Here is a 14,477-nt window from a genome sequence, read left to right on the forward strand (position 1 = left end):
GGGTCAGAGAGAGAAGGAGTCAGAGGGTCAGAGATTGAGAGAGGGTCAGAGAGAGGGTCAGAGAGAGAGATAGAGAGAGGGTCAGAGAGAGAAGGGAGTCAGAGGGGTCAGAGAGAGAGAGGGAGTCAGAGGGTCAGAGAGAGGAGTCAGAGGGTCAGAGAGAGAAGGAGTCAGAGGGTCAGAGAGAGAAGGAGTCAGAGGGTCAGAGAGAGAGAAGGAGTCAGAGGGTCAGAGAGAGAGGGAGTCAGAGGGTCAGAGAGAGAAAGAGTCAGAGGGTCAGAGAGAGAGGAGTCAGTGGGTCAGAGAGAGGAGTCAGAGAGAGAGGAGTCAGAGGGTCAGAGAGAGAGAGGAGTCAGAGGGTCAGAGAGAGAAAGAGTCAGAGGGTCAGAGAGAGAGGGTCGGAGTCAGTGGGTCAGAGAGAGAGAGAAGAGAGAGAGAAGGAGTCAGAGGGTCAGAGAGAGAGATAGTGAGAGAGAGGGTCAGAGGGTCAGAGGGTAGAGAGGAGTCAGAGGGTCAGAGAGAGAAGGAGTCAGAGGGTCAGAGAGAGATAGTGAGAGAGAGGGTCAGAGAGAGAGAGGGAGTCAGAGGGTCAGAGAGAGATAGTCAGAGAGAGAGAGTCAGAGGGTCAGAGAGAGAAGGAGTCAGAGGGTCAGAGAGAGAAGGAGTCAGAGGGTCAGAGAGAGAAGGAGTCAGTGGGTCAGAGAGAGAGATAGAGAGAGAAGGGTCAGAGAGAGAGAGAGGAGTCAGAGGGAGAGAGAAGAAGGGTCAGAGGGTCAGAGAGAGAGAGGAGTCAGAGGGTCAGAGAGAGAAGGAGTCAGTGGGTCAGAGGTCAGAGAGAGAAGGAGTCAGAGGGTCAGAGAGAGAAGGAGTCAGAGGGTCAGAGAGAGAGAAGGAGTCAGTCAGAGGGTCAGAGAGAGAGATAGGAGAGAGAGGGTCAGAGATAGTGAGAGAGAGGGTCAGAGAGAGAGAGATAGTGAGAGAGAGGGTCAGAGGGTCAGAGGGTCAGAGAGACAGAGATAGTGAAGAGTCAGAGGGTCAGAGAGGGAAGGGGTCAGAGGGTCAGAGAGAGAGGGAGTCAGAGGGTCAGAGAGAGATGGAGTCAGTGGGTCAGAGAGAGAGAGAAGGAGTCATAGGGTCAGAAAGAGAAGGAGTCAGAGGGTCAGAGAGAGAAGGAGTCAGAGGGTCAGAGAGAGAGATAGTGAGAGAGAGGGTCAGAGAGAGAGATAGTGAGAGAGAGGGTAAGAGAGGGAAGGGGTCAGACGGTCCGAGAGAGAGAGGGAGTCAGAGGGTCAGAGAGAGACGGAGTCAGTGGGTCAGAGAGAGAGAGAAGGCGTCAGAGGGTCAGAGAGAGAGGGAGTCAGAGGGTCAGAGAGAGAAGGAGTCAGAGGGTCAGAGAGAGAAGGAGTCAGAGGGTCAGAGAGAGAAGGAGTCAGAGGGTCAGAGAGAGAAGGAGTCAGTGGGTCAGAGAGAGAGATATAGAGAGAGAGAGGGTCAGAGAGAGAGGGAGTCAGAGGGTCAGAGAGAAGGAGTCAGTGGGTCAGAGAGAGAGATAGTGAGAGAGAGGGTCAGAGAGAGAGGGAGTCAGAGGGTCAGAGAGAGAAGGAGTCAGTGGGTCAGAGAGAGAGATAGTGAGAGAGAGGGTCAGAGAGAGAGAGTGAGAGAGAGGGTCAGAGAGAGAGGGAGTCAGAGGGTCAGAGAGAGAGATATTGAGAGAGAGGGTCAGAGAGAGAGGGAGTCAGAGGGTCAGAGAGAGAAGGAGTCAGAGGGTCAGAGAGAGAAGGAGTAGTGAGAGAGAGGTCAGAGAGAGAGAAGGAGTCAGAGGGTCAGAGATTGAGATAGTGAGAGAGAGGGTCAGAGAGAGAGATAGTGAGAGAGAGGGTAAGAGAGGGAAGGGGTCAGACGGTCCGAGAGAGAGAGGGAGTCAGAGGGTCAGAGAGAGACGGAGTCAGAGGGTCAGAGAGAGAGGGAGTCAGAGGGTCAGAGAGAGACGGAGTCAGTGGGTCAGAGAGAGAGAGAAGGAGTCAGAGGGTCAGAGAGAGAGGGAGTCAGAGGGTCAGAGAGAGAAGGAGTCAGAGGGTCAGAGAGAGAAGGAGTCAGTGGGTCAGAGAGAGAGAGAGAGAGGAGTCAGAGGGTCAGAGAGAGAGGGAGTCAGAGGGTCAGAGAGAGAAAGAGTCAGAGGGTCAGAGAGAGAGATAGTGAGAGAGAGGGTCAGAGAGAGAGGGAGTCAGAGGGTCAGAGAGAGAAGGAGTCAGTGGGTCAGAGAGAGAGAGAGAAGGAGTCAGAGGGTCAGAGAGAAAGGGAGTCAGAGGGTCAGAGAGAGAAGGAGTCAGAGGGTCAGAGAGAGAAGGAGTCAGAGGGTCAGAGAGAGAGAGAGAGAGTCAGAGGGTCAGAGAGAGAGGGAGTCAGAGGGTCAGAGAGAGAAGGAGTCAGAGGGTCAGAGAGAGAGATAGTGAGAGAGAGGGTCAGAGAGAGAGGGAGTCAGAGGGTCAGAGAGAGAAGGAGTCAGTGGGTCAGAGAGAGAGATAGAGAGAGAGATAGTGAGAGAGAGGGTCAGAGAGAGAGGGAGTCAGAGGGTCAGAGAGAGAGGGAGTCAGAGGGTCAGAGAGAGAAGGAGTCAGAGGGTCAGAGAGAGAAGGAGTCAGAGGGTCAGAGAGAGAAGGAGTCAGAGGGTCAGAGAGAGAGGGAAGGAGTCAGAGGGTCAGAGAGATAGGAGTCAGAGGGTCAGAGAGAGAAGGAGTCAGTGGGTCAGAGAGAGAGAGAGAGAAGGAGTCAGAGAGAGAAGGAGTCAGAGGTCAGAGGGTCAGAAAGAGAAGGAGTCATAGGGTCAGAAAGAGAAGGAGTCAGAGGGTCAGAGAGAGAAGGAGTCAGAGGGTCAGAGAGAGAGGGAAGGAGGGTCAGAGGGTCAGAGAGATAGAAGGAGTCAGAGGGTCAGAGAGAGAAGGAGTCAGGGTGGGTCAGAGAGAGAGAGAAGGAGTCAGAGGGTCAGAGAGAGAAGGAGTCAGAGGGTCAGAGAGAGAGGAGTCAGAGGGTCAGAGAGAGAAGGAGTCAGTGGGTCAGAGAGAGAAGGAATCAGTGGGTCAGAGAGAGAGATAGTGAGAGAGAAGGAGTCAGAGGTCAGAGGGTCAGAGATTGAGATAGTGAGAGAGAGGGTCAGAGAGAGAGATAGTGAGAGAGAGGGTCAGAGAGGGAAGGGGTCTGAGGGTCGAGAGAGAGAGTGAGTCAGAGTGTCAGAGAGAGAGGGAGTCATAGGGTCAGAGAGAGAGAGAGTCAGTGGGTCAGAGAGGGAGAGAATGAGTCAGAGGGTCAGAGAGAGAGAGAGAATGAGTCAGAGGGTCAGAGAGAGAGAAGGAGACAGAGGGTCAGAGAGAGAAGGAGACAGAGGGTCAGAGAGAGAGAGAGAGAGGAGTCAGTGGGTCAGAGAGAGAGATAGTGACAGAGGGTCAGAGAGAGAGATAGTGAGAGAGAGGGTCAGAGAGAGAGGGAGTCAGAGGGTCAGAGAGAGGAGGAGTCAGTGGGTCAGAGAGAGAGATAGTGAGAGAGAGGGTCAGAGAGAGAGATAGTGAGAGAGAGGGTCAGAGAGAGAGGGAGTCAGAGGGTCAGAGAGAGAGAAGGAGTCAGAGGGCCAGAGAGAGAAGGAGTCAGAGGGTCAGAGAGAGAAGGAGTCAGAGGGTCAGAGGGAGGGAGTCAGAGGGTCAGAGAGAGAAGGAGTCAGTGGGTCAGAGAGAGAAGGAATCAGTGGGTCAGAGAGAGAGATAGTGAGAGAGAAGGAGTCAGAGGGTCAGAGATTGAGATAGTGAGAGAGAGAGGGTCAGAGAGAGAGATAGTGAGAGAGAGGGTCAGAGAGGGAAGGGGTCTGAGGGTTCCGAGAGAGAGAGGAGTCAGAGTGTCAGAGGGAGAGAGAGGGAGTCAGAGGGTCAGAGAGAGAGAGAGTCAGAGGTTCAGAGAGAGACGGAGTCAGTGGGTCAGAGAGAATGAGTCAGAGGGTCAGAGAGAGAGAGAAGGAGACAGAGGGTCAGAGAGAGAAGGAGTCAGTGGGTCAGAGAGAGAGAGAAGGAGTCAGAGGGTCAGAGAGAGAAGGAGTCAGAGGGTCAGAGGGAGGGAGTCAGAGGGTCAGAGAGAGAAGGAGTCAGTGGGTCAGAGAGAGAAGGAATCAGTGGGTCAGAGAGAGAGATAGTGAGAGAGAAGGAGTCAGAGGGTCAGAGATTGAGATAGTGAGAGAGAGAGGGTCAGAGAGAGAGATAGTGAGAGAGAGGGTCAGAGAGGGAAGGGGTCTGAGGGTCCGAGAGAGAGAGGGAGTCAGAGTGTCAGAGAGAGAGGGAGTCATAGGGTCAGAGAGAGAGAGAGAGAGGTCAGAGGGTCAGAGAGAGACGGAGTCAGTGGGTCAGAGAGAGAGAGAATGAGTCAGAGGGTCAGAGAGAGAGAAGGAGACAGAGGGTCAGAGAGAGAAGGAGACAGAGGGTCAGAGAGAGAAGGAGTTAGTGGGTCAGAGAGAGAAAGAGTCAGAGGGTCAGTGAGAGAAAGAGTCAGAGGGTCAGTGAGAGAGATAGTGAGAGAGAGGGTCAGAGGAGAAAGGAGTCAGAGGGTCAGAGAGAGGAGGAGTCAGTGGGTCAGAGAGAGAGATAGTGAGAGAGAGGGTCAGAGAGAGAGAGTGAGAGAGAGGGTCAGAGAGAAGGAGTCAGAGGGTCAGAGAGAGAAAGGAGTCAGAGGGTCAGAGAGAGAAGGAGTCAGAGGGTCAGAGAGAGAGGGAGTCAGAGGGTCAGAGAGAGGGAGTCAGAGGGTCAGAGAGAGAAGGAGTCAGTGGGTCAGAGAGAGAAGGAATCAGTGGGTCAGAGAGAGAGATAGTGAGAGAGAGGGTCAGAGATTGAGATAGTGAGAGAGAGGGTCAGAGAGAGAGATAGTGAGAGAGAGGGTCAGAGAGGGAAGGGGTCTGAGGGTCCGAGAGAGAGAGGGAGTCAGAGTGTCAGAGAGAGAGGGAGTCATAGGGTCAGAGAGAGAGAGAGAGAGTCAGAGGGTCAGAGAGAGACGGAGTCAGTGGGTCAGAGAGAGAGAGAATGAGTCAGAGGGTCAGAGAGAGAGAAGGAGACAGAGGGTGAGAGAGAGAAGGAGACAGAGGGTCAGAGAGAGGAGTTAGTGGGTCAGAGAGAGAAGGAGTCAGAGGGTCAGAGAGAGAAGGAGTCAGAGGGTCAGAGAGAGAAGGAGTCAGAGGGTCAGAGAGAGAGAGAAGGAGTCAGAGGGTCAGAGAGAGAAGGAGTCAGAGGGTCAGAGAGAGAAGGAGTCAGAGGGTCAGAGAGAGAGAGAAGGAGTCAGAGGGTCAGAGAGAGAGAGGAGTCAGAGGGTCAGAGAGAGAAGGAGACAGAGGGTCAGAGAGAGAAGGAGTTAGTGGGTCAGAGAGAGAAAGAGTCAGAGGGTCAGTGAGAGAGAGGGTCAGAGAGAGAGGGAGTCAGAGGGTCAGAGAGAGAAGGAGTCAGAGGGTCAGAGAGAGAAGGAGTCAGAGGGTCAGAGAGAGAAGGAGTCAGAGGGTCAGAGAGAGAAGGAGTCAGAGGGTCAGAGAGAGAAGGAGTCAGTGGGTCAGAGAGAGAGATAGTGAGAGAGAGGGTCAGAGAGAGAGGGAGTCAGAGGGTCAGAGAGAGAAGGAGTCAGAGGGTCAGAGAGAGAAGGAGTCAGAGGGTCAGAGAGAAGGAGTCAGAGGGTCAGAGAGAGAAGGAGTCAGAGGGTCAGAGAGAGAAGGAGTCAGAGGGTCAGAGAGAGAAGGAGTCAGAGGGTCAGAGAGAGAAGGAGTCAGAGGGTCAGAGAGAGATAGTGAGAGAGAGGGTCAGAGAGAGAGGGAGTCAGAGGGTCAGAGAGAGAAGGAGTCAGAGGGTCAGAGAGAGAGATAGTGAGAGAGAGGGTCAGAGAGAGAGGGAGTCAGAGGGTCAGAGAGAGAAGGAGTCAGAGGGTCAGAGAGAGAGGGAGTCAGAGGGTCAGAGAGAGAAGGAGTCAGAGGGTCAGAGAGAGAGATAGTGAGAGAGAGGGTCAGAGAGAGAGGGAGTCAGAGGGTCAGAGAGAGAAGGAGTCAGAGGGTCAGAGAGAGAGATAGAGTGAGAGAGAGGGTCAGAGAGAGAGGGAGTCAGAGGGTCAGAGAGAGAAGGAGTCAGAGGGTCAGAGAGAGAAGGAGTCAGAGGGTCAGAGAGAGAAGGAGTCAGAGGGTCAGAGATTGAGATAGTGAGAGAGAGGGTCAGAGAGAGAGATAGTGAGAGAGAGGGTAAGAGAGGGAAGGGGTCAGACGGTCCGAGAGAGAGAGGGAGTCAGAGGGTCAGAGAGAGACGGAGTCAGAGGGTCAGAGAGAGAGGAGTCAGAGGGTCAGAGAGAGGGAAGTCAGAGGGTCAGAGAGAGAGGAGTCAGTGGGTCAGAGAGAGAGAAGGAGTCAGAGGGTCAGAGAGAGAGGGAGTCAGAGGGTCAGAGAGAGATGGAGTCAGAGGGTCAGAGAGAGAGATAGTGAGAGAGAGGGTCAGAGAGAGAGGGAGTCAGAGGGTCAGAGAGAGAAGGAGTCAGAGGGTCAGAGAGAGAAGGAGTCAGAGGGTCAGAGAGAGAAGGAGTCAGAGGGTCAGAGAGAGAGGGAGTCAGAGGGTCAGAGAGAGAAGGAGTCAGAGGGTCAGAGAGAGAAGGAGTCAGAGGGTCAGAGAGAGAAGGAGTCAGAGGGTCAGAGAGAGAAGGAGTCAGTGGGTCAGAGAGAGAGAAGGAGTCAGAGGGTCAGAGATTGAGATAGTGAGATAGAGGGTTCCGAGAGGGAAGGGGTCAGAGGGTCCGAGAGAGAGAGGGAGTCAGAGTGTCAGAGAGAGAGGGAGTCAGAGTGTCAGAGAGAGAGGGAGTCAGAGGGTCAGAGAGAGAGAGAGAAGGAGTCAGAGGGTCAGACAGAAAGGGAGTCAGAGGGTCAGAGAGAGAGGGAGTCAGAGGGTCAGAGAGAGAGGGAGTCAGAGGGTCAGAGAGAGAGATATTGAGAGAGAGGGTCAGAGAGAGAGGGAGTCAGAGGGTCAGAGAGAGAGGGAGTCAGAGGGTCAGAGAGAGAAGGAGTCAGAGGGTCAGAGAGAGAAGGAGTCAGAGGGTCAGAGAGAGAAGGAGTCAGAGGGTCAGAGAGAGAAGGAGTCAGTGGGTCAGAGAGAGAGAAGGAGTCAGAGGGTCAGAGATTGAGATAGTGTGATAGAGGGTCATAGCGAGAGATAGTGAGAGAGAGGGTCCGAGAGGGAAGGGGTCAGAGGGTCCGAGAGAGAGAGGGAGTCAGAGTGTCAGAGAGAGAGGGAGTCAGAGTGTCAGAGAGAGAGGGAGTCAGAGGGTCAGAGAGAGAGGGAGTCAGAGGGTCAGAGAGAGAAGGAGTCAGAGGGTCAGAGAGAGAAGGAGTCAGTGGGTCAGAGAGAGAGAGAGAAGGAGTCAGAGGGTCAGACAGAAAGGGAGTCAGAGGGTCAGAGAGAGAGGGAGTCAGAGACTCAGAGAGAGAAAGAGTCAGAGGGTCAGAGAGAGAGATAGTGAGAGAGAGGGTCAGAGAGAGAGGGAGTCAGTGGGTCAGAGAGAGAGATAGTGAGAGAGAGGGTCAGAGCGAGAGATAGTGAGAGAGAGGGTCAGAGAGAGAGGGAGTCAGAGGGTCAGAGAGAGAAGGAGTCAGAGGGTCAGAGAGAGAAGGAGTCAGAGGGTCAGAGAGAGAAGGAGTCAGAGGGTCAGAGAGAGAAGGAGTCAGAGGGTCAGAGAGAGAAGGAGTCAGAGGGTCAGAGAGAGAAGGAGTCAGTGGGTCAGAGAGAGAAGGAGTCAGAGGGTCAGAGAGAGAAGGAGTCAGAGGGTCAGAGAGAGAAGGAGTCAGAGGGTCAGAGAGAGAAGGAGTCAGTGGGTCAGAGAGAGAAGGAGTCAGAGGGTCAGAGAGAGAAGGAGTCAGTGGGTCAGAGAGAGAGATCGTGAGAGAGAGGGTCAGAGCAGAGAGAGAGAAGGAGACAGAGATTGAGATTGAGATAGTGAGAGAGAGGGTCAGAGAGAGAGAGAACCAGTGGTGATTCCAGATTGTGATGGTGACAATGTTGAATGTTCCATCTCTTTTTAGGTCAGGCAAAGAGAGGGGCTGCCTGCACTGTACGGGAAAGAGCTGTTTAGTTCCATAGGCAGCATTTCTTACAACACAATCCTTCCAAGTGTTTGAGTAATGTGTTGGAAACATAAGAACAAAAAAAAACAAGAGCAATAGTATTTGAAAGTTGGATTATTGATCAAATGAAACAAAAAAGCTTGAAGTCAAATGTGTTATACAGTTTAGGCAGACATTGCGGGGCTGTGGTTTCTCCAGTTTCCTCAGCCTACTGTCTGGTTCATGGGCATCTCAGGTAACTAGGGACTTTGAACCAGCGGCGAGCTGTGATGTTATCATCACCATTTAGTCTCAGGCTAGTGAAGGATGACGGCCAGTGGAAGATGACGCAACCACCAGCAACATCATTCCAGACAATACTATTCAGTGGGGCTGAAGACTGAGGCCATACCTAACTCACTAGAGTGCTGTAGCGTAGCACTCCCAATATCCTCTAGACATTCCCTAGACGTAATATCTGATTATTAGCCATGTTGCTAGTTTTGGTCATTGTGGACATTTGATTATTTAAGTCCATGGAAAGCGTAATATTCTTCAGACTTTGGCAAAAGCCAGATCACCTGATTCAAATCATTCTCTTTCGCCTGGACAAATGGAGATAACCACATTTGAACAATTGCCAGCATAATAAGTGTAGGTAAATTGCCAGGATGGTGACACTTAGTTGAATGGAGACTACAGTGAAACTACTTATTGTTACTATTTCTTGCATTGATGTGTGTCAATGGGTGACCTGAGAGGCTTGGAAATACTCAAGGGCAGGCAGAACGGAGGGAGGTAGGGAGAGAAAGAGAGAGAGAGAGAGAGAGAGAGGGGGGGATGTGGCCCCCCAAAAACAGTGCTAATCTCCCATTTCCCCTCTTTCAGCTGGAATCCTCACAGGTGGCTGGCAGCTGGCTGACACTCCCTCCATTAATGGCCCGCTAATGATGTTAACTACTGGACCCAGTGCCAGGCTAGCGTAGCGCTGCACCGCTAACCACCACACAGCTAAACACACAAGGCCCACTGCCAACTGTGACTTAACTGCTGCAGTTGGTGTCTTATTCTGTCACGGAAAGGGGTTCAAGTAGAGTTCCGTGGATTTGCCCCCGATTTGTGATGGACTCTAGCCGCCAAGAAGAGGTTGTGTTATGAGTGAGTGGATCGAGAACCACAAAGCAATGGATCCCCGGTTTTGATTAGCGTGTGTTGCGATCACTTGTACTTGGATTCACTTGGGCCAGCCGTGGCTGCTTCTCGAAAGACTTATAGTCGCTAGATGCGGTAACGCTGACCTCCCTCCCTCCCCCTTCGGTCTCTCCCCCCACCCCCCACAGGACCCCTCCCCCTCCAGAGAAGTGGCTCTCAGGCAAACATATCAACAGCCCTGCCCCCCCCCAGGATGAACAGGGATGTGCCCACCTCCGCCTCCACCACCAGCTCTTCCACGTCTCCTATAAGCACAACCTAAACTGGCCTCTATCTATTTTCCTCAAGTAGTGACAGCAGACATAAAAATGGGTTGCCCTGTTTTGAGGGAAGTACGTCAAAAAAGGAAAACAGTCACGCACACACACAAAAAGGAATCGCAGAGTGCTTAGCTGGGGACGAGACCTTTGGAGTGCCGTTGTTGTCAGGGTTGTTTTCAGGACCTCAAAAGAACAAGGTACCATGGTTACGGCACTGTTTTCACTTTTGACTCAGGCATATTTGTATAGGTCTTTTATGAGGTCTTGCTAGAAATTAGAAAAGGTGAATGTTCATAGAGTTTTAGCTTTGTTGGTATTCACAGTTTGGTACTCAACTAGTCTGTTGTTGACTGTGATTAGGGAATCTTTTCATTATAAAGCAGTCAATCGTCAGTTGCCAAGGTTGATTCATGTATACGAAGCAGTTTCAAGTATTTGACAGGTGAATGAATCAATGCTGAAGAAATCTTTTGACCAACAATGTTCTACAGAACACAATGTACTGTGAGTTGGTAGAAAATGGAGGACGTTTGTAACTATCAACAGAACAGATTTCAATAGATAATCAAAATACAGGTACTGTATTAAGAGAAAATAATTGCCTGTTTTCTACCCCCTCCAAACAGCCCAAATATCACTAGATTGGATATTAGTAAGGCCCACACTACCCATATAGCGAATATGAACTATTTGCACTGTGGAATGTAATGTTATTCACAGTAACCCAGAGCATGGTTGTTGCTTTGTGTGTGTTACAGTGTGTAGGCCAACAGATGTCATATTAAAGATTGGAGAGGATCGTAGCGACCCTAGCCAGGACTATTAGTATAATTACAATATAAATTGGTGTTGGACTGTAAAATCCAATCCAAATGAAGTCACTTGGCAAGACACTGCTCTGTTTCTATACAATCCACGGGCAAACACTGTCACAATGTTCTCTGATCACAAAACGGAAATGATCAGGGAAGACTTTGATCGTCGACATTACTCCCGCCTCGATGGTTCGATTCAAACTCAATTATAAAGAGCACATCTAATATACCCCTGGTACACAAAACATTAGCAAAAATGACAGACTGCCCAGGTGAACCCAAGTGAAAACTATGATCCCTTTCTGATGCCACGTGTTAAATCCACTTCAGTGTCGATGGAGGGGAGAAGACCGGTTAAAGAGGGATTTTTTAAGCCTTGAGACAATTGAGACATGGATTGTGTATGTGTGCCGTTCAGAGGGTGAATGGGAAAGACAAAAGACTGAAGTCCCTTTGAACGGGTATGGTAGTATACTCCGCGTATAAGTCCGTTACAAGACAAATTGGTTATTTTTTTTTTATATATTCGCACTGCATAGGAACTTCAATTGGACAGATTTCATATCTGATTTTCTTTCCCACCCTGAGTAAGTCAGAGGCCTGGTATTACATGATAAAGAGTCCCCCTCTCATCTCAACTCTGCTATAATCAAATTAAGGTCAACTCAGTGACTCTGCACTGAAGTATACTCTAGTGTCTCTGCAATACTAATGAATAGACCCAGGACTTAACATTCTGTAGAGAGAGGGAATGAATATGTCTTTGCGCCTGGCACCTTTCTGGCAAAAGCTGACAATCTTCCTCCAGAGGGCTTGAGGAAGCTTTTAAAAACAGACGGTTGATGCCTTTTACATTCCATGAAAGGAAAACAAAGGCTTTTTTCTCAGTTGGAGCAATCTCCCCTCCATCAGACTCCTGGCGGTGTACATTTGATTCCGTCTGTCAGTTTCCGCTCCGTCAGTGATCAAAGACTCCGCTCGCTCCCGTAACCTCGCACAAAAAAACACGACTTTTGGTATTTAAATATTAAAATAAAGTTCTTTTCATCCCCCGACTCTCTTGATTGAGGTTCTGTTCGACTGGAACGCAGAATGAATAGTGAAGCATTGAGGTTTGTCAGTTGTTTGACTCTGCAAGGTCATATTGTCAGTTGTCTAGTTTGTTAAGTGGTCAAATAATGTGCAATTCATACTTCCACGAACTAGTCTTACCCTTGAGACCTTATTAGAGAGTGAAAACAGCATCGTCCCAGTGGTCAACCCTAGCAACTGCACTCATGAGCGACTCCCCTCTGAGCTGCGCCCACGCGACCAATCGTGAACGAGTAACGCCACACCGTAGGGGACAGCCCCGCCTACCGCCAGTGTTTAATCCAACTTCTTCCTTTCCTTTCCCCTCCTCCACTCCTCTACTCTTTCTCTCTCTCTGTTTTTGTTGTTGTCTCGCCTCCATCTGTCTATCCCTCTCTACCTACCTGTCTCTGTTGGGCCGTGCCCGTACCAGGTGACTATATCAGTGGATGGTATTCTGACCACTACTGGTTATACCCAGGAGGACTATACCATGTTGGGCTCAGATGACTTCTTCTACATTGGGGGGAGTCCCAATACTGCGGACCTGCCCGGATCACCCGTCAGCAACAACTTCATGGGCTGCCTTAAAGATGTGAGTGTCTCTGGTTCAGTACTGGCATCACGGGGGGAATCACACACACACACGCACACACCCCAGGAGTCTGCTGAAGGGAGGACGGCTCATAATAATCCTTCCGTCACCAGTAAGGTAACCACCGGCTGCCTAACACACACACACACACACACACACACACACACACACACACACACACACACACTTGCTCGCGTACACAAACAGTGTGTGTGTGTGTGTGTGTGTGTGTGTGTGTGTGTGTGTGTGTGTGTGTGTGTGTGTGTGTGTGAGTGTAGGAGGTGTCAGACAGGCGTGTAGAGGCATCATACACTCCCTATGAACAGGCTGGATATTCTCTCAGAGACGCTAAATGATTATTCTAACTCTAAGAGGAAGTAAAATGATAAGTCACCATAGTTGGTATGAAATAGTTTTTCTCACCAATAAGGCTCCAAGCCACAACTTAACAAGATGAGAAAAGGACCACTCCATTTCAAACATTATACTCTGGTATGCCTAATAGCTTATATAGGAAGGACTGGGAATAAGGCTCCAATTCATTTCCTCATAAAGGTTCTCTGATTTGAATAAGTGATTACTTTTTCATCGGTTTTAATTAATCATATAGTAATCACATCTCTAACTTAATTATGCTCTCACAATTACGTTTTCATTATTTTGGTTGCTGTAAGAAAAATTCCCTCTTGGACTCATCCTCCCAAGGCGTTTCTAGTCTGTCTCCTGAAGATGAGGATCAGGGCCGTTTCTAGCTTTTTGGGGGCCCTAAGCGAGAGTTGGTTGAGCCCCCCCCACATCGCAGACAACAAATGTATTGGCTCCCCTCTTGATGGCGTGGAGAACATTTTAGTTTTAAAGCAAATGTTCTGCAATTCTACACATTTTCCCATGGATTTTAAAACACATTTCACATTTTACTCATTGTGACATGTGGAAGAGAGAGAACGTTGCCCTTTTAAAGCACATTTTCTGCAATTCTACACATTTGCCGTGGGGTTGAGAGAAACATGTGCAGTTTTAAAGCAAAGATCCTGCAATTCTACATATTTTGCCATGGCTTATGCCATGTTCATATGATACTGTATGTGTGAAAGTGACTAACAAAATCAATTGGGGCCCCCTAGAGGTCAGGGCCCCTGGGCACGTGCCTTGCCGCCGATGATGCACTACCCAATTTAGAATTGCACGTTGTGTATTCTACTATCCTAACTAACAGTAAGTTTAGACCCCGACTCACCTTCCAAAGTTGCTTATCCCCGGAAAACGTCACTGATGATGACGATGATACAATCAATTCCCAAACAGAGAGAGAGAGAGAGAAACAGAGGGCGAGAAGGAGGGAGGGGAGGAGTAAGAGGAAGAGGAAAGAGGAGGATGAGGGAAAGTGAAGGAGTATAAACCAGTGGGAAAAAGGACACGTCTTTTTTTAAATGCAGAGAGAAGAGAAGAAAGAGGCATGACATGACTTGGACGAGTGAAATCTGCCAGTAATTGTCAAAGTATTAAGGGAGGAAGGAAGACTAAGAGCAAGAGAAAGGGTGATACTGTACGAGCAGATGGGGAAGGGGGAGCAGACACAGCGAAAGGACGAGAGAAGACAGATGTCCAGTCAAGAAAGAATGAAGCCTGAAAGTGAAGTCTGCAATATATAATCAGCTGTGAAAATGGGAAGAGAGGGTGACAAGTAAGAGTGAGAAGACTGTGTAGAAGAGAATGGGGGGCAGAAATTAGAGAGAGAAGAGCAAGTGAAGAGCGGGTTAAGGGAAAGAGAGAGAGAGGGAGACTCAGTGAGCATAGCCTTGCTATTGAGAGAGGCCCGTCGTAGGCAGAGCCGGCTCTCAAGAGAAGGCAGGCTATGTGCACACTGCCCATAAAATAAGGTGGAAACTGAGCTGCACTTCCTAACCTCCTGCCAAATGTATGACCATATTAGAGACACATACAGTGCATTCAGAAAGTATTCAGACCTATCAACTTTTTTTTTACGTTAAAGCCTTATTCTAAAGTTGATTTAGAAAATAGTCTAATCATCAATCTACACCTAATATCCCATAAGGACAAAGAAAACACTATTTTTAGAAACATTTGCAAAGTTATTAAAAGTAAAAGCTGAAATATTACATTTACATAAATATTCAGACCCTTTACTCAGTACTTTGCTGAAGTGCCTCGAGTCTCCTTGGGTAGACTCCTTGGTTTTTGCTCTGACATGCACTGTCAACTGTGGGACCTTTTATAGACAGGTGTGTGCCTTTCCAAATCATGTCCAATCAATTTAATTTACCACAGGTGGACTCCAATCAAGTTGTAGAAACATCTCAAGGATGATCAATGGAAACAGGATGCACCTGCGCTTAATTTCGAGTCTCATAGCAAAGGGTCTGAATACTAAAATAAATAAGGTATTTCTGTTTTTTATTTTTAATACATTTGCTAACTTT

At 49.5% G+C, this 14,477-nt stretch overlaps 1 protein-coding gene and 1 long non-coding RNA gene across 2 annotated transcripts in view; both read left to right on the forward strand.

Moving 5' to 3' along the window:
* LOC118368670 (neurexin-2-like) overlaps window positions 1–14,477 on the forward strand; it is a 991,707-nt gene that overhangs the window by 470,478 nt on the left and 506,752 nt on the right. Inside the window, exon 9 of the mRNA XM_052497154.1 lies at window positions 11,875–12,036. Coding sequence (XP_052353114.1) covers window positions 11,875–12,036 — 162 coding nt within the window. The remainder of the gene's footprint in view (window positions 1–11,874; window positions 12,037–14,477) is intronic.
* On the forward strand, window positions 1,030–4,635 carry LOC127915999 (uncharacterized). Its single transcript, XR_008093202.1, has 3 exons — window positions 1,030–1,174; window positions 3,114–3,266; window positions 4,349–4,635. It is a non-coding gene; the product is annotated as an uncharacterized LOC127915999 (long non-coding RNA).

This window comes from Oncorhynchus keta, chromosome 35, assembly GCF_023373465.1.
Source record: "Oncorhynchus keta strain PuntledgeMale-10-30-2019 chromosome 35, Oket_V2, whole genome shotgun sequence".
NCBI classification, from domain to species: Eukaryota; Metazoa; Chordata; class Actinopteri; order Salmoniformes; family Salmonidae; genus Oncorhynchus; species Oncorhynchus keta.